Genomic DNA, 19178 nt, shown 5'->3' on the forward strand with positions numbered 1-19178 from the left:
GCTGGTACACTCTTACAGATGGGTTCCTAGAATACTCCCCTAGTGGAGGAAACCTGTACTACAAGGGGCCCGCCCTCCAGAAGACAATTCTGGGTTTTGGGGGGTTCCCTCTCATGTAGGTTCTTAAAGAGCATATCGTATCTAATGTGTTATGCAATCATAGTATTAGCATTTTCTTGTGCAATTTATTTATCTTGTGTGTTAGGTCCTCTTGGTGTCTACCCTAGGAACAGTGGCACCACTGTCTAAATGAGCAAAGTAGAAGATCACTGTCATGGGTCTTGGCCAAAGTCACATGGCTAAGACAAGAGACAGTGTGGGTGCCTCTGGTCTTCCTACCTCAGTGCTTTCATGGCACGTCCTCACTAACTCACTGTCCAGGCCTCGTGCCTCAGGAGCTGTCCTTACCTTACGTGGCTCCTCCTCTTCCTCTTCACCCTGGGCTCCTGTCTTTCCATTTGCCCATTTGTTCATGTCCTCTGGCTTGGAGACCTCTTCTTTTTCTGGTTCCTTGAGCAAATCTTTTACTAAATCTGTTCCAAAAAATAGTTTCCTCCATTTATTTTTGTAACTTGAATTGTAAAATTTAGGTTTAAGAAGGGTCCCTCTGTTGTTTTTCAAATGACTCAAGGGCATACCTCCATCTTGTACATTTGAAAAAGGGAGTTTAATGAATGGTAATAACATTGATTCTATACCTGCTTTTTAATCTCCGAGAAATAAGGCAGTCTGTACTGTAGTGCACTAATGACATCACTGTTATCATTAAAGTCTAGCTGCTTACCCAGAATGGCTAACAATTTCTTCTCCTTTTGGCCCAAGGAGACCTCCTCTGGCTGAATTGTCAGCTCACTGCCCGCATTCTTATTGCCTTGTAACCCTCTCATGAAGGAGCCTTTTGGATTTTTTAAATGTGGTTCATCTGTCAAAAAAGAAGAGACCATTTTTGATCATGAAGGACTCATGGGACAGCTTTTTGTCAGTCCAAAGCCCTACATGCCAGTCAAATAAGTTGGGAATCAGCAAATATCGGAATGTTGTTCAGAGAGGAGAAAAATAAACCCCAACTTAAACCCGATTGGCAACACAACAAAAGGAGAAAAGGTATGTTTTTAAAGGGCGTTATTGACTCAGAACATTCCACAGCATGAAATAGAGTAACCATATTTAGGATGATTCCCTTGATCCCCAAGGGCCAGTTGCCAGGTACTGAAGAAAAACCAAGGCTGGAAGACCCCACTCAGTTACACTCGCTGCAGATCTACTGCGATTCCTCACGTTCATGGTCCCCACCCTGTCCTGCTCAGATGCAGAGGGAGCACGAGGCTTCCCCACTCTGCCTCTTCGTGTGCTCCTGTTCTTGCCTCCATCACAGGTGAGCGTGATTAAAACCCACGGCTAACAGGTCTTCATCTGGACATGCCCTTCTCCACTTATCCACCAAAGCATTACTTTGGTCATTGCTTCTACACATCCCTGCCCCCAGAACAAAAGGCTCTATACAGAAAAATAACTCTATGTCCACTCTTGCTCTGTGCTTAAATTTAGGCACGCATCTGGAATGTGGGTTAAGAGACTTGGCAGGTTGTGTGCCACTGTGGAATGTTCAATACATCTATGGAATAATACTTTGGGGTCCTAATATACAGAAGGAAAAGGCAACTGTTGTCAGATGCCTACTCTCCTTTCCTTTCATGTCTTTTCTTACATTTTCAGCTTTACTTGGGGAACCATCCAAAGCTTCTGACTGCATGAAGGTCAAGTGTATCATTGTACAACTGGGTTTCCATTCCAGAATAATGAAAGTATTGCTGTGGAAGCTGAGGGTAAGAGAAGGAGTTGAGGGTCCCAAAGTGGGGAGCTTGTGGAGCCCCAAAAGGAAAGCCAGAGATCTGAGTACTAGGTGACAGCACTTAACACTCTCTAACCTTGTTTTTACTCTCCTGTTAAAGGAGATTAAAATGCCTGCTCTGCCCACCTTTGGGGTAGAAGAGAGTAATATAATAAGCCAAAAATTTGTTTTTGAAAAATGAGCCACACTCTCTTAATATAAGTAGCACAGTGTTATTATTTATGATGTGCCCCAGATCACTGCCAGAGACCCACATTCACACTATCTGGGCATGAAAGCACATTTTGGAAGTTATCAGATGGTGTGAATAAGCCTAATTTGTAGAAAAATACTTAAAAGCACCCAAGTGTTTGGTGGATAGAAAACCGTGCGCTTCAGAGCAAGTTCAGAGTTGGACAGTCTAAGAATACAAGAGGCCTCCCACCCATTAGAAGGATTTGGTAGTCGCTTCTGATAATAAAACCAGAAATTCAGATCCCAAATAGAATTTTCATAAAATACAGTCACTCGTACTCTTTTTATAAAATTGCAAAACAAACAAAATAAAAACATAGCTCTACCTGTCCAACGAGGCAAAGGACAAATGAGGCCTAACGCATCCAGAGCCAGTTTACAGGCTGTGCCACTGACCAACAGGTTCTCATTTGGACGGAAAGCGCCAACTGAGCACCGCACGCACTGTGTGCTCATTGCTGTTAATCCCCTGCCCCCTTCCTTTCTCTTTTTCCTTCATCCAACTTTTAGCAAGGAAGCGATTCTCAGAAATATAGGGAGTTAAACTCTGGATGAATGAATAAAAATAACACGGTGACCTTATTTGTTTAAAAACTTACCATCACTGGGACAACTGTAATAGAACAACAATTTTAAAAAAGAAAGAAAAAAACAAAAACAGCAACAACAACGAACCTTCGAAAGGTATTTTCAAAGGAAAACAACTTATCATCATCAATCAAAAATTAAAACAAATAAAATGAAAATGAAAGAATTTACCACTGGGCAATTCAGACTCACCACAAGTTGTGTGTGTCAGACAGTCAGCGGGGCAGTGTAATTTCACTCTCTGGCTGACCCTCTCAATGTTCTCTCTGAATTTGCAGAGGCAGCAGGCCAAATTATGAGGGAGGATCCTATAAAGGGAAAGGCAGAAAATTAAATTATTGGCAGAAAAGCTATTTGAGCAGGAAGAAGAGGTGGGCAGAGGCTACCAGAGGGCTGTGCAAAGAAGCGTTGTGGGGGCCTCCCACCTGAACAGTTTGGGGGGCATCAGCTGGCCATCGGTTATTCTTTTGGTAATCCTCACTGGGGAATGTGCTTATTGATTTTAGAGAGAAGGGAAGGGAGGGAGAGAGAGAGAGAGAGAAACATCTGTGTGAGAGAGAAACTAACCGGGACCCTCAGCGAAACCCTAGGCTGGCTGGAAATGGAACCCGCGACCCTTTGGTTTACAGGAAGACTCTCCAACTCACTGAGCCACACCAGCCAGGGCAGCCATTTGCTCTCTTGAATATTGTCAATAAATAGAGGGGAGGACAGAAGAGTAAGAATGGCAGCGGGTATGGTATGCCTAGACTAAATGTGATAGGCACTAGAATCGGTGACACTGATCTGTAGTTATAATTCAGATGTATCTCCTTCTCCCAACCCAGAAGTCTCACTTTGGGTGGAGAGTACACTAGGAGGGGGAAATCTTCTAAGAAGGCTCTGGATAAGTCCCTAACTTATAAATCCCTAATTGTGAGTGGTAAATGTATTAGAAGTTACTCTGGGCATAAAGAAAAACATTACGTGGTTAAATAGTAGCAGATTGCATTGGGCAAATCTAGGCAATATGAACATTCAAAAGAATAATGATAATAAGGTATAACATAATTAATTTAAAGAAGAGCCCATGAGTTCACAATAATACTCAAAAAGAAAATAGGTAAACTATTATTTATAGAATAATTCCAGCTAATAAATGTAGTAGGAATAATAAAATTAGAAAAATAGTGTCACTTTGTAACCACCAATGTAGTAATCGATCAGACACAAATTATTACTGAGGCACAATTGGGTAAAAAGTTGAGAGGAGAATGTTCACTGATCTTAAAGCAACATTCAACAGATTATTTATTAATTACCAAGGAAAAAATAACTTTACAATGGAGGGATCTGGAAAATACCATATTCACCAAAAGATCAAATTTAGCATTATAAGCCACTTAAAATGATGAGGTAGAAAGGATATATCACTTATGTAGTATTCCTTCCAAAATATTTTACTTTGAATCTAATCATGAGCAAACAGACAAATCCAGACTATGGGACAATTCATAAGACAACAATCTTAGACACATCCAAAATGCCAGTGTCATAAGAGACAGAAAATAAAAAGGGTAGATAAATATTTTAGATTAAAGGAAACGAAGACAAGACATGCGATGCCTGATCTTTGATTAGATTCTGGATCAAAACAAAACAGACTTAAAAAATATTATTGAGGCAGGGGGGAGAATATAACTGGCTTTAGACCAAGATGGGATCAATTTGACCTCCTGCCTAAAACAATTTAAAAACCAGACAAAATATATGTAACAACAGTTCTCAAGAAATTGAAATTCAGGTAATGAAGGACAGTGACTCCCAAGAGATAGGAAACAAATTAAGTAAGCCCTCTGATGCATTGTTCTAGCTTACTGCTCTGAGCTTCCAGGTCATGATGTAAGGAAGAAAAAAACCCACAGAGACTGGTTAACTCCCTAAGGAATGGATATGAGAGTTGGGGAAACCAAGGTGACTGGAATGCACAAAGCAGAATACTAGGAAAGAAAAGAAGTACACAGACAAGCACTCTGGGGATATGCAGAGAGATCTCTTGAGTATTCAACAAGGTACTGGATGGTGCCTGTGTGTGAAGAGTTGTTTGAGCCCAGGAAAAGAACCACATGAAAGAATCAGAGAGAAGAATAACTGGATATCACCCACTGTTAGGAATAGTGCCTGCTCCAAGAAGCTGGAGATTAAAAACTACAGTGTCTAAATGAAAAAGACACTGGAGGGGGGATAAATGGTAATGGGGGAAAGATGCAATAAATACCTACATAAATATAAAACCTGAAAAGAACAAGAAAAAGACACTGGGTAGGATTACTGGCGTATTAGACACTGCAGAAGAAGAAAAGACCGGTGACTTTACAATGTAGCAATACAAACTATACAAAATGAAACGCCAAGAGAAACAACCAACAACAAAGATGAACAGAGCCACAGGGAGCTGGGCAACAACTTCAGGTGGCCTAATGTATGTGTTCTTAGAGTCCATGAAAGGGGGGAGACATAAAAGTCTGCATAAATAGCCCCAAATCGTTCCCATTGGTGAACACCGAACACTCACATGTCCAAGAAGGCCAGTGAACTCCATGCACAAGAATTATGCCCAAAACTATACTGAAGCACATCATAATCAAATTGCTCAAAACCAGCAATAAAGAGAAAATATTAAAATCAATCCAAGGGGGAAAATAAAACCACTATATAAGAGGAACAAAGATAAAAATTACAGTAGATTTTTTTGTTGGCAATAATGTAAGCCAAAACTCCCAGTGCAAAAAATATATATATATATATTTGAGGTAGTGAAGTGGGGAAGGGGACCCAACAACTATCAAGCTAGACATCTCTACCCATGACCTTTCAAAAACAAAAGCAAGATACTCTCAGACATCCAAAAGCTGAAAGAATTCTCCACTAGTAGATCTGCACTGTAAGAAATGTTAAAGGAGGTCGTTTTCAGCAAAAGAAAACTGTTACCAGATGGAAATACAGATTATTACAAATTCTGAAGGACACTTGAATTGGTAATGACTTAGGTTAATATGTAAGATTTTTCTTATTATTTAAGTATCTTTACAGATAATTGATTATTTAAACACAAAATATAGTGTGGTGTTTATAATGTAAGTAAAAGTAAAGTGTATTGAAAGCAACAGCACAGAGGCCAGGAGGGACAAATGGAAGTACACTATTGCAAGGTTCTTATACCATTGATGAAACCATAAAATATCATTGGAAGAGAGATTGTGAGAAGGTAAAGATGCATACTATAAACCATAAAGCAATCACTGAAATAACAAAATCTGAGCTATAGCTTTTTAGCCCACAAAGAAAACAAAATACTCAAATGTATTCAATCCAAAAGCACAAATGAAAAGAAAACAACAACAGGCAAACAGATGGGACAAATAAAAAACAAATAGCAAGACAGTAGATTTCAATGTAATTGCATCAATCATTACATTAATTGGAAATGGTCTAACACAGTTATCACACTAGATAAAAAAAGGAAAAGCCATCTTTATGTGTCTACAAGAACCAACTTCAATAGAAAGATACACATAGGGTAAAAGGATAGAAAATATACTATGCTAACACTAACCAAAAGAAAGCTGGAGTGGAGATATTTCCATAAGACAAAGTCAATGTCAAAGCATATTACCAGGGATGAAGGAGACTATATTTCATCAAAATAAATATGTCAAATAATGAAGACATTACCTAGAAACTTATACACCTGATAACAGAGCTTAAACATAGATGAAGGAAAGTGAGAATGACCAGGAGAAACGAACAAATCCACACTTATAATTGGACACTTTAACATTTTTCTTTCAGTGATTGATAGAGCAAGTAGATAGAAAATCAACAAGGATATAGAAGACTAGAAGAACACTATCCACCTACATGATGTGTGTAAGACACTCCTCCCCAAATCAGCAGGATGTACACTTTTTTCAAGTGGATGCATAAGATTTGCCAAAATAGACCATATTCTGGCCTATTACCAGAATTTACTGGCTATAAAGTCAGTTTCAATAATTTAAAAAGGATTTTAGTTATTCAATATACGTTCTCTAACAACAGTGAAAGTAAATCAGAAATTAACAGATCTATAAAAAAAAAGTCCACAGTTTTGACAACTAAAAAACATGCTTCTGAATAACCCTATGGGTCAAAGAAAAAATTCATAAGGGAGATTAGAAACTATTTTGAACTGACTGAAACAGAAAACATGAGATGTCAACAAGTGGGATGTTGCTAAAGCAATACTCAGCTTCTGCAGCTTCCATCTTAAGAAACCAGAGAAAGGACTTCAGTCAAGTTGCAGGTATAGGCAGACATGCTTCAGCAGCCCCTTGCACGAGCATAAGAAATATCACAACTATCCTCAAAACAAAAAACACCCAGAACGGTCAGAAAATCGAACTGCATGGAAGTCCGACAACCAATGATTTAAAGGAGCCATATTCGTCCAGACGGGTATGAGGGATGGAGCCGGGGCGGAAAGGACACTGTGTGGTGCTGGTGAGGAGGCACCAATGGCTGGCAGAACAGGCAGTCCTACATTCATGTGTGGTGCATAAAGATCGAGTGATCCCAATCCAAGGCCAGACCACACAGCCCAGGGCGCCAACACCAGAAAAATAAAGCATAATACCTTCTGGCTATAAAAACCAGTGTGGGTTGGGGTGGCGGAAGAAACCACTTGTCACTCAAGAGAGCCTGCTTAGAGGGCCCCCACAGTTCTAGAATGCACTCAAACCCACCCACTCTGGGAACCACCACCAGTGCAACAGCTAGAGGGGTGCCAGTGGGTGAAGTGACTGGAAGCAGGGTGAGTGCCGAGCAAGCCTCCAGAAGCCAGGCAGTGGCATTGTCCTCTCTCTGACCCCTCCTCCACAAACAGAGAAACAGAGTGGTGAAACGGGTTGCCCCGCCCTGGCAAATACCCAAAGCTCCACCCCATACAACTTAACAGATGTGCTAAGACAGGGAGTCAAAGCAGCTCTACCTCATACACAGAAACAAACACAGGGAGGCTGCCTGGTTGAGGAAACAAAGGAATATGGCCCAAATGAAAGAACAGAACAAAACTCCAGGAAAAGAACTAAACAAAATGGAGATAGCCAACCTATCTGATGCAGATTTCAAAAACACTGCTGATAAGGATGCTCAGAGAACTCACTGAGTACTGCAAAAGCATAAGGGAAGAAAGGAAGGCTACACTAAGTGGAATAAAGAAAAATCCACAGGGAATCAACAGTGAAGGGAAGGAAGCCAGGGTGCAAATCAATGATTTGGAACATAAGGAAGAAATCAACAGTCATCCAGAAGAGAATGAAGAAATATGGAAGTTAAAAAAATGAGGAGAGAATAAGAAAACTCTGGGACACCTCCAAAAGTACCAACATCCGAATCATAGGGATGCCAGAAGCAGAAGAGGAAGAGCAAGAAAGTCTATTTGAAAAAATAATGAAAGTAAACTTCCCTAATCTGGCAAAGGAAATAGACATACAAGTCCGGGAAGCACAGAGAGTCCCAAATAAGTCGGACCCAAAGAGGACCACACCAAGATACGCCATCATTAAAATGCTAAATGGTAAAGGTAGAGAGCGAATCTTAAAAGCTGCAAGAAAAAAGCAGAGAGTTACCTACAGAGGAGTTCCTTTAAGCCTATCAGCTGATTTCTCAGAAGATACTTTGCAGGCAAGAAGGGACTGGCAAGAAGTATTCAAAGTGATGAGAAACAAGGATCGAAACCAAGATTACTCTATCCAGCAAAGCTATCATTTAGAACGGAAGGGCCAAAAAAAAGTAGAAACAACGCAAACATCCATTAACTGATGACCGCTTAAACAGACTGGTATCTTCACACAACTGGAAAATTACACGGCAATAAAAAGCAATGAACTACTCATAGATGCAATAACATGAATGAATTCCAAAAGGATTATGCTAACTGAAAGAAGCCAACACAAAAGGCTACACTTTACATGATTTCATTTATAAGAGACTCTGGAAAAGGCAAGACTATCGTGACAAAAATCAAATTGGTACTTGCCAGGGACTAATGGTGGGAGGAGGAACTGAGTGCAAAAAATCATGAGGAGCCTTTTAGGTATGATGAAAGTATTCTGTATCTCAAATATCATGGTGGCACATAAATACACATTTCTCAAAACTCACTGAACTGTATACTTTAAAATAGTGAATTTTATTAAATAAGAATCTGACTTAAGAAAATAATAAGGCAAACCTCCTAAAAGAACAACTAAGTGAAAATAAATATAAGAAAAATCAACTTACAGTTTTTCCAAATTAGTGTTTAGCGCGAGGATGCGCTCAACTGTTGTGACTGACACATCTGTTTTCCCCAGGTCTCTGAAGGAGAAAGTCCAAACATGCATCAAATGAACCCAAAGACAAAATTCTGTACTTGAAAGGGCACTTAATATCTGCTTACTTCAGTTTTGGCTTCTCTGTCAAGCCAGCTCGAAAGTTTACTTGCTGTGGATAATAATTTCAGAGAGCTCTTCTTGAAGAAATTTAAATTTATTTGCATCATCAAATTAATGATGTCGGTGAACAGTACAATCTACATTTTTTTAGCCATTATTCTACTTCTAATTCTCAGTAGCATCCACCACTTCATTACTCTTTAAAAAATACATAATGTACAAGTTATTCCTTTTTCCTTTCTGAGATCAATGGTATTTCTACATGCTTCTCAAGTTACATATCAGTGTGTGTTCTTTAACATCGCTCCCTTTCTCTGCTGGCTCCCTTGTCCACCTGCATTCTCTCGTAATCATTTTTCTGTGCCAATAACTTTGTTTTTTTCAATAGGGAAAGATATTTTATTTATTTTTTATTTTTAAAAATATTTTTAAATTTATTTTTAGAGAGAGGGGAAGAAAGGGAGAGAAACATCAATGTGTGGCTGCCTCTCATGCTTCCCCAACAGGGGACCTGGCCCTCAACCCAGGCACGTGCCCTGACTGGGAATAGTGCTGGCTGCACTTTGGTTCACAGGCCAGCGCTCAATCCACTGAGCCACACCAGCCAGGGCTACTGTGCCAATAACTTTTATGCAATAAACCAGTTATAATTTAAATTATGACTTTTTAGTCAAAATGCAAAATGCTAACTCTTTGACGAAAGTAGAAAGGAGCAGAAATCATCTCACGAACCAAGAGATTGCCGCAATACTTACAGATATTTTAATGCTGGCAAATTAAAAAGATAGGGATCATCAAGACTTCTCAAAGGGTTATGGCTGAGGATTCTGAAAAAAATGCAATAGAATAAAAATTATCTGCATTTTCAATAATTGCCCCGAAAGTTTATATTCATTTTATTGGTACAAAACTACAAGGTTAAAAAAATATTATTTTCTGTCTTTACTAATAGATCACCCAGAGAATCTGTAAAACACTCTTTGTTGGGGAGCTACCCAGGTCTCTAAATGATAAAGTGGGGAAGAGAACGTGGAAGAAGAAGAAGAAGAAGAAGAAGAAAGAAGAAGAAGAAGAAGAAGAAGAAGAAGAAGAAGAAGAAGAAGAAGAAATAAGCGGATAGCAAAGAAAAAAGTATGCCAAAGAACTTTCAGATGGAAAACCCTAGAGGTGACTATGCTGACAGGAAACTCTTGCTCTACAGAAAATACTTATTGTGGCATCCTCCATAATTCAAGTTGCTTTTCTTCATCTACAGAAAGTTTTTTAAATTCCAGTTTAAACCACCCAGTTAAAAATAAAAATAGGACCAACTCCTTGGTTTTAGAGCCAAAGAAGGGATAAATCTTAAGAGGAACTGGTGAAAACCACACTCTCATCACATACTCCCATGTGTATTCTTATATCACAAGCTTCCTTACATTTCATGTAATCACCTGTTTACTTGTCAATTTCTTGGACTGTTAGTGCCTAAAATTTTCTAGGTATTTAATAAATGCTTGTTTAATAAATAAATAACATTTTAACTACATCTCAATAAAATAAACAAATGTGTTTTTTGACAAAATTTTGTATTTCAAATGCTGAAATAAATTTTATTCTTGACTCTTTAAAACAAGCAAAACAGACAAAAATAAGAAAGAAAAGAAAGTCTGTTTTTAGGTTAACTCTTCTCAAGAATCGTTAGTGTAACCCTCACAATAATCTTACTGATAAATATTATTATTACCCCATTTTACAAATGAGAAAACTGAGGCACAGAGAGGTTGTATTGCTTGTCCTAGGTCATCAAGCTAGTAAGAAGCAGAGGTGGCATTGAACGCAGTTCTGACTCCAAAGCCTGTTTAACTTCTATGAAGAAAAGGGGTTTAAAATAACTTGTAATTTAACCTTACTTGTGAGACCACTAAATAAAGAAATAGATTTTCAAATTTCATGTACCCATCTGGGAGACCCTCAATGATAAATTACATTTTCTGTTTTTATTTCTGTTTCCTAATCATCCCCCACGATTAAATATTTAACTAACATATAGTCAAGTTTAAAACCATGTTGTAGGCAAATTAGTAAAAATTATGAAGTAAGGACACCTGAAAATTCATTTCTACAAAAGGAACAAAAAATACAACTGGAAAAAAAAACACTCAATTGTTTTTAAACTGAAAATTTAACCAGCACGCTTGCAGGAATCCAGGGAACACTTATTCAAGAAAAGTGATTGGTTTCTGTAAGATCAATGATCTGTGTTGCTTTAATTCTTCTTAGAGCTTTGCTCTCCATCCCATGGGTAACATTGAAAAACAGCCCACATGCCCAGTACCACCGGGAACAGAATGGAATACAATCTCATTCCCAAAGAACTGTCTGGTAGTTCCCTGAAGACTCACTTAAAAGGTTTGTCTTTGACGTGACTGAGAGCTGGGTAGCACCAAAAGGCTCTCTCCTCAGGGGCAATTTTGTGAAAACAATTGCAGGTAAATGTTTTAAGAGGGCAGCCGCTGAGGCAACAGATAACAGTTGGTGCAAATTTAAAAAAAAAAAAAAAAGAGAGAGAGCCTAACAAAAAAGCTTAAAAATCAAAGCTGAGAAATGAGATATCCATAAAAACTCTGAAGGGCTTCAAAATATGCTCAGGAAATTGAAAGACAATGGGACACATTCCTGAGAATCTAGGAAAGAACTATTAGAGCTAATAAATGAGTTCAACAAGGTTGCAGGATACAAGACCAATATGCAAAAATTAGCTGTATTTCTATACACTAGGAATGAATAATCCAAAAATGAAATAAAGAAAGAAACTCCAGCTATAACAGCATCAAAAAGAATGAAATACCCAAAGAAGTGTATGACTCACATACTAAAAACTACAAAACATTGTGTAGAGAAACTTTTAAAAGATGTAAACAAATGGAAAGACATGATGTGTTTGGCATTGGAAGATGATACTGTTAAAATGACCCTCCTCCCCAAATCAATTTATGGTTTCAATGCAATCTCTATTAAAATTTCAACTGACTTCTTTCCAGAAATTGACAAGCGATTTTTAAAATCATATGACAACTCAAGGGACCAAGAATAGCTAAAACGATCTTGATAAAGAGGAACAATGTGGAAGGACACACACAGCCTGGTTTCAAAACCTAATTCAGAGCCACAGCAATCACAGTGTGGGACTGGCATAAGGCTAGACATAGCAATCAATGGAACAGGAATGACAGTCCGGAAATGAACCCTCACATGTGTTGTCTATTGAGTTCCCACAAGGGTGCCAAAGCTATTCAATGTGGAAAGAACCGTCTTTTCAAATGGTGCTGGGACAACTGTGTATCCCCATGCAAAATAATGAAGTTGGACTCTGCCTACACTTCACACACCATATGTACAAATTAACTCAAAATAAATCAAATACCTTAATGTAAGAGCTAAAGTTGTAACATCCTTAGGAGAAAACAAGGGATAAATGTCTATGACCTTGATTAGACCAACAGTTTCTTAGATATGATACTAAAAGCACAACCAAAGGAAAAATAGATAAATTAGACTTTATAAAAATGAAAAAAATTTTGTGCCTCAAAGGACACTATCAAGAAAATGAAAACACAGACTTCCCGCCAAGATGGAGGCCTAGACTGATATGCTCCATCTCCCTCCACAACTAAGAAGGACTATAACTACCACAAAACCAGAAATAACCAGAAGTTCCAGAAAATAAAGCTACATGGAAGTCCAAGGTATGAAGTTATAAACAAATGGTGCTCGACTGAAGAGGTAGGAGAGGCGAAGCCTGGGCGGAGAGGTCAAGCCGTGCTAGTGGCAGCAGCTACAGCAATGGGCGGAGGGACTGCAGTAAGCACAGACACCCCCTATTTAAGGGGAGGCAAGAAGCACCTGGGAGCACCCCTGGCTGCAGACCAAACCCATCAGCTCATGATTCCAACGCCAGGGAAGGCAGACCCCATTGCCTCGGACTGTGAGGCCCAGAGGGCGTGGGGACGGAGGAGGAGGCTCCCGGTCTCTCAGTGGAGAGAGAACGGCAGGAATCCATCTTGCACCCCTGCCCCCATGCAAAGCACCACAGTGTGGTGAGAAAGGTTGCCTGGTAGTGACAAATGCACGGGGCTCCACCCCCTATAGCATAGAAGGTGTGACAGCCCCGCCCAGGGAGCAAAAACCTGCCAAGATGGCAGGGTTAATGATAGAGATCTCAATCATGCAGCTGACTAGAAAGCAAATACATGAATTAACGGACGAACTGATAGATCACATTTCTGAGGCTCAGTTCAGAGCTATAGTTATAAGACAGCTTACAGAAATAACAGCGGGACTTAATCAAGATGGGGAAGCAATGAAGGCTAGTCCTGCTGAAATGAATGAAGACACATATGAAACAAGTGGCGAGGGAAGGAAAACCAGGGATCAAATCAACAAATCAGAACAAACAGTCTACAAATGCAGAAAGAGGAAACAAAAAGTGAGGAAAATGAGGAGGAGCTCAGAAACCTCTGGGACAGCTATAAGAGAGCAAACATCTGAATTATAGGATTGCCAGAAGGTGAAGAAGAACTAGAAATTGAAAAATTATGTGAAAAAATAATGAAGCAGAACTTCCCTAACTTGGGGAAGGAAACAGACTTACAGGTCCAGGAAGCACAGAGAGTTCCAAAAAAACTGGACTCTGGAAGAACCACACCAAGACACATTATAATCAAAATGTCAAAAATTAAAGATAAAGAGAGAGTCTTAAAAGCAGCAAGAGAGAAGAAGAGAATTATGTACAAAGGGGTCCCAATTAGACTATCAGCTGATTTCTCAAAAGGAACTCTGAGGGCGAGAAGGGACTGGCAAGAAATATTCAAAGAAATGAAAAGCAAAATCCTACAACCAAGATTACTCTATTCAGTGAAGCTCTCATTCAGAATGAAAGGGCAGAGAAAGTGCTTCCAGGACAAAGTAAAACTGAAGGAGTTCATGAGATCCAAACCACTGTTATATGAGATGCTAAAGGGACTTGTTTAGGAGAAGGAGGATCAAAACTATGAACATTAAAATGAAAATTGTATCACAACAACCAACAACAGAAGCTAGGGAATCAAAACAAAGGCAAACTAAGTAGGCAATGAGAGCGGGAAAAGAATGATAGGTATGGGGAACATTATGGGGGGAGGTCAGCGGAAAGGGGGAAGGGGGGAAGGGGGAAAGGGAGGGAGATGATGCAGGAATTAAGACGCATAGTAGGAGGGAGTGGAGTAGACAGGAAGATGTTGAGAAGAACTATATTCACAACTAATGGGCATGGACTAAGTGGGGGGTACAACTGGAGGGAGGGGTTCACAGGGTGGAGGGAAGCAGAGGAAAAGTAATTGGGAGAACTGTAACAGTAAAATCAATAAAACATATTAAAAAAACTGAAAACACCACTCAAAGAATGGGAGAAAATATTTGCAACTCGTATCTTTGATAAAGGCTCATATTTAGAATATCCAGAATATGTAAAGATCTCTTACAACTCATTAAAAAGATAATAACCAAATTTTAAGATGGACAAAAGATTTAAAGAGACATTTCTCCAAAAACGATATACAAATGGCCAATAAGCACATGAAAAGATGCTTAATGTCTGAAGTCAGCAGGCAAATACAAATCAAAAATACCGTGAGATACTACCTTACATTCACTCAGATGGCTATAACCAGACAGACAGACAGTAACAAACGCTGGCAAGGATGTGGAGAAGTTGAAATCCTCACACACTGTTGGTGGGAATACAAAATGGTGAAGACACTGTGTACAACAGTTTGGCACTTCCTCAAAAAAGGTAAACGTATAATTGCTATATGACTCAGCAATTCACTCCCAGGTATGCACCCAAGAGAATTAAAAACATGTCCACAGAAACACATTCCTAGGTATGGGACTGTCATAGTAGAATTATTCATAATGGCCAGAAGGAATAGCAAATTCCTTGCAAAGCTCATAAGTGGCTCTACCACTTATTAACAGTGTAAGCCTAGGTAAGTTGTTTAACATCTCTGAGTTCCAATGGGAATAATGATACCTGCATCACAAGAGTTGTTGGGAAAATGAGATACAGCCTGAGGTAACACGTGATGAGCATTTACTGTGTGGAAAGCACTATTCTAAGAACTTTAGTCACGATATCTTACTTGTATCATAATTAAAAGTACCAAGTATACTGCCTGAAACATAATAAGCACCTAATAAATGTAAGTGTTAAAGAAACATGGGGCAGAGGATGAATTACTATGCTTTTGAGAGAAAGAAAATACCTTCTTATAAATGAGAAGACTAAGATGCAGTTGGAAAAAGAGAAGTATCATCGTAAGCTGCTGGGTTTGACAATCTCAAAACCTTTGTACTATTACAAATAAAACGACCCCCCCCTGGATGATCCTAAAGGACAGATTCCTCACTGCTATTTTTAGTGTCTTGTTTATGCCTTTCAGAACCCAAGAATAAGCTGCCAAGATTCCAGTCCATACCAAAAAGGGCATCCTTTAGTTGCCCACAGCTATCTAAAGGAACCCAATCAAGGTTAGTAGACAAGGGGAGCATTAGGGTGTCTCTGTGATCAATGCTCAATTTGCCTTCAGCGTGTGGCCTGACTTACCTCACTGATATTCTCAAGAGTGGGGTCAATAATTCAACAGGGATAAGGCTTGGATTTTCCTCTCAGATCCTCTCAGTGCCTATGATCTTGGCACAATATGGATGTACCACGGACAAGCCAGAATGTGAATGCGCTCTACCTGGATCAGGTACAGCCTTTCTGCATTATAGAGTCCTTTGTTTTCTAAAATCATGGAGCTCGTATCGTTAGAATCACTGAAGTGAGATAAAAGCATTTTAAAAAGTATTTTATTTTACTTTTAAAGAGAAGGGAAGGGAGGGAGAATGAGGGGGAGAGAAACATCACTGTGTGGTTGCCTCTTGTGTGCCCCTTACTGGGGACTTGGCCTGCAACCCAAGTTTGTGCCCTGACAGGGATTCGAACCGGCAACACTTTGGTTCACAAGCCGGCGCTCAGTGCACTGAGCCACACCAGCCAGGGCTAAAAGAATTTTTTAAAACAAGCCATCAGCCATGGTTGGTGTGGCTCAGTGCATTGAGTGTTTAACAGTAATATTATGACTTCATTCAATGACTTCCGGCCAAGATGGAGTCCTAGACAGACACCCTGCATCTCTCTCCACAACTAAGAAGGACTACAACTACCTCAAAACTAGAGACAACCAGATGTTGCAGAAAATCAAGCTGCATGGAAGTCCAACAAACAAAGATATAAAGAAGAAATACTCATCCAGACAGGTAGGAGGGGTGGAGCTGGGGCGGAGAGGACGCAGTGTGGTGGTGGCAGCAGCAGCAGCAACAGCAGTGGCAGCAGCAGGCCGGCAGAAAGCGCAGTCACACATTTCAAAAAGCAGGGAGGGACACCTGGGGAGCGCTCCCGGCCAGACTGCACAGCTCAGGGTCCCGGCACCAGGGAAAATCAAACCTCATTGCTTCTGACTGTGCAAACCGGTGGGGGTTGGAGTGGAGGAAGAAACTGCTGGTCTCTCAGCAGAGCCTGCTTGTTTAAAGGGCCCCCACTGTCCTAGAATGACTGCAGGCCCACTCACTGAGGGCACAATAGGCAGGGCAACAGCTAGAGAGGCGCCAGTCCCATACAGAAGTGGGAGAAGTGCCTGGAAAAGGGGCAGGTGCTGAGCAAGCGGCATTGTTCCCTCTCTGTCCCCTCCCCCACATACAGCATCACAACGTGGTGAAACGGGTCTCCCTGTACTGATGAATACCTCAGGCTCCACCCCTTGCAACAAACAGGAGCAACAGCTCTATCTAAGACACAGAGGCAAACAAACACAGGAGCCTGTCAAGATGAGGAGACAGAGAAGTATGGCTCAAAAGGGGGAACAGATCAAGGCTCCAGTGGAAGAAATAAGCGATGAGGAGATAGCCAACCCACGAGATGAGGAGATAGCCAACCTAGCAGATGCAGAGTTCAAAACGCTGGTAATAAAGATGCTCACAGGCTTGACAGACATTCTTGTGTACGGCAAACGCATAAGGGAAGAAGTGAAGGCTATGCTAAGTGAAATGAAGGAAAATCCACACAAAACCAATACGGAAGGGAAGGAAATCAGGGTTCAAATCAATGATTTGGAACACAGGGAAGAAACATCAGTCAACCAGTACAGAATGAGGAAACAAGAATTGAAAAAAATGAGGAGAGGCTGAGGAACCTCTGGGACAATTTTAAACGTGCCAACATCTGAACCATAGGGGTGCCAGAAGAGCAAGAGCAAGAAATTGAAAGCTTATGTGAAAATATAATGAAGGAAAACTTCCCAAGTTTGGCAAAGGAAATAGACATACAAGTCCAGGAAGCACAAACAGTCCCAAACAAGCTAGACCCAAAGAGGACCACACCGAGACACATCATAATCAAAATGCCAAAGGTGAAAGATAAAGAGAGAAACTAAAGAGCAGCAAGAGAAAAGTAATTATCTACAAAGGGGTGCCTAAAGACTATCTGTTGATTTCTCAAAAGAAACTTGGCAGGCAGGAAGGGACTGGCAAGAAGTATTCAATGTGATGAAAGGTAAGGACCTACAACCTAGATTCCTCTATCCAGCGAAGCTATCACTTAGAATGGAAGGGCAGATAAAGTGCTCCCCAGAAAAGATAAAGCTAAAGGAGTTCATCATCACCAAGCCATTATGATATGAAATGTTAAAGGGACTTATTTAAGAAAAAGAAGATCAAAACTATGAACATTAAAATGACAACAAACTCACAACTATCAACAACTGAATCTAAACAATAAAAACAAAATTCAACTAAGCAAACCAGAATAGGAACAGAATCATAGGTACGGGGATAATTTGGAGGGTTATCAGCTGGGATGGGGAAGTAGTAGAAATGGGGAAATGGTGCAGGGATTAAGAAGTATAATTGGTTGGTACAAAATAGACAGGGCGAAGTTTAGAATAATATAGGAAATGGTGAAACCAAAGATCTTATATGCAAGATCCATGGACATGAACTAAGGGGGTGGGATTACTGGGGCAAGCGAGGTACCGGGCAGAGGGGAGCAAAAGGGAAAAAAATTGGGACTACGGTAACAACATAATCAATAAAATATACTTAAAAATAAAAAAGACTTCATTCAAGAAACTTACTGAATTATAATTACCTGAACCCCAGGGGTGAATCAAGATTTTGTGGAGCTTGAGCATCATTTGTTCTGGGAAATCCAAATACAAACATGCCAAACTAGAAATATGAAAATTGTTAGTGCGCCTCCTAAAACTTTGAAAGGCACCCATGCAAGTGAAGAGCTCTGAAGCTTAAGTTTCATTCAGTTCAAGATAAGTCTACCTCAAACTTGTCACAAACTTGTTTAATGCAGAGAAAAGTATCGTTTCAACGTATAAAAACACCAGTAATACATTGTATAGACGATCAAATGACTCAACTTGAGGGGTGGCATCTTCCCTGTGCAAGTTGCCTTTGGAAAAAGATGCAATTTAGTTTACACCTTATTGTGGCAGATGTTTCCTGAAGCAAATTAGCCTTGTCCCTAACAAAGATTTGGCCCCAAACAAAGGAGCCCAGCCTCCAGAACACACTGATGGCATTGCAACAAGCTTTTGAAAATAACTGTGAATTAGTTCTAGCAGTACAGCTCTATGCAAATCACAGGAGTATTTTTATTTCTAACACCTTTTCTTGTCGTTTAAGATGAACCCAGAAACTGAAGAACTGCAGGCTGGTGCCTCCTGGATGACGAATCTCTTCTAACCCACCCCCCACTTCCCACTTAGTCTCCCTCCTCTCCCGTTACCCTGCTGCAGAGATGCTGGCGTGGGTCTCCTATGTTCTTCCCAACAACATCCGTCTTCCTCCTTCCAGTATCAAAGTTTCTTGGGGATAAAGTCCCTGCCCAATTCTTCCTTATACCCCCAGCACTTAGGACAGTGCTGATACACAGTGGGCATGGCGCCCGGGAAACCTTTTTTCTTCCTGTGCTGCCT

General features: G+C 40.2%; 1 protein-coding gene across 1 annotated transcript; it reads right to left on the minus strand.

Annotated features, from left to right (window-relative positions):
• Positions 1-291: 291 nt before the first annotated feature.
• On the minus strand, positions 292-19142 carry LOC149998153 (leucine-rich repeat-containing protein 37B-like). Its single transcript, XM_090257552.1, has 6 exons — positions 19105-19142; positions 9885-9956; positions 8978-9052; positions 2867-2982; positions 785-922; positions 292-533 (listed from the first exon to the last, which is right to left on the minus strand). The coding sequence occupies exons 1-6, from the start codon at positions 19140-19142 to the stop codon at positions 292-294; spliced, it is 681 nt and encodes a 226-aa protein (XP_090113678.1).
• Between the last annotated feature and the right edge of the window lie 36 nt (positions 19143-19178).

The sequence above is a fragment of the Furipterus horrens genome, unplaced genomic scaffold (assembly GCF_987537825.1).
Source record: "Furipterus horrens unplaced genomic scaffold, mFurHor1.1.pri manual_scaffold_11, whole genome shotgun sequence".
Classification (NCBI taxonomy): domain Eukaryota; kingdom Metazoa; phylum Chordata; class Mammalia; order Chiroptera; family Furipteridae; genus Furipterus; species Furipterus horrens.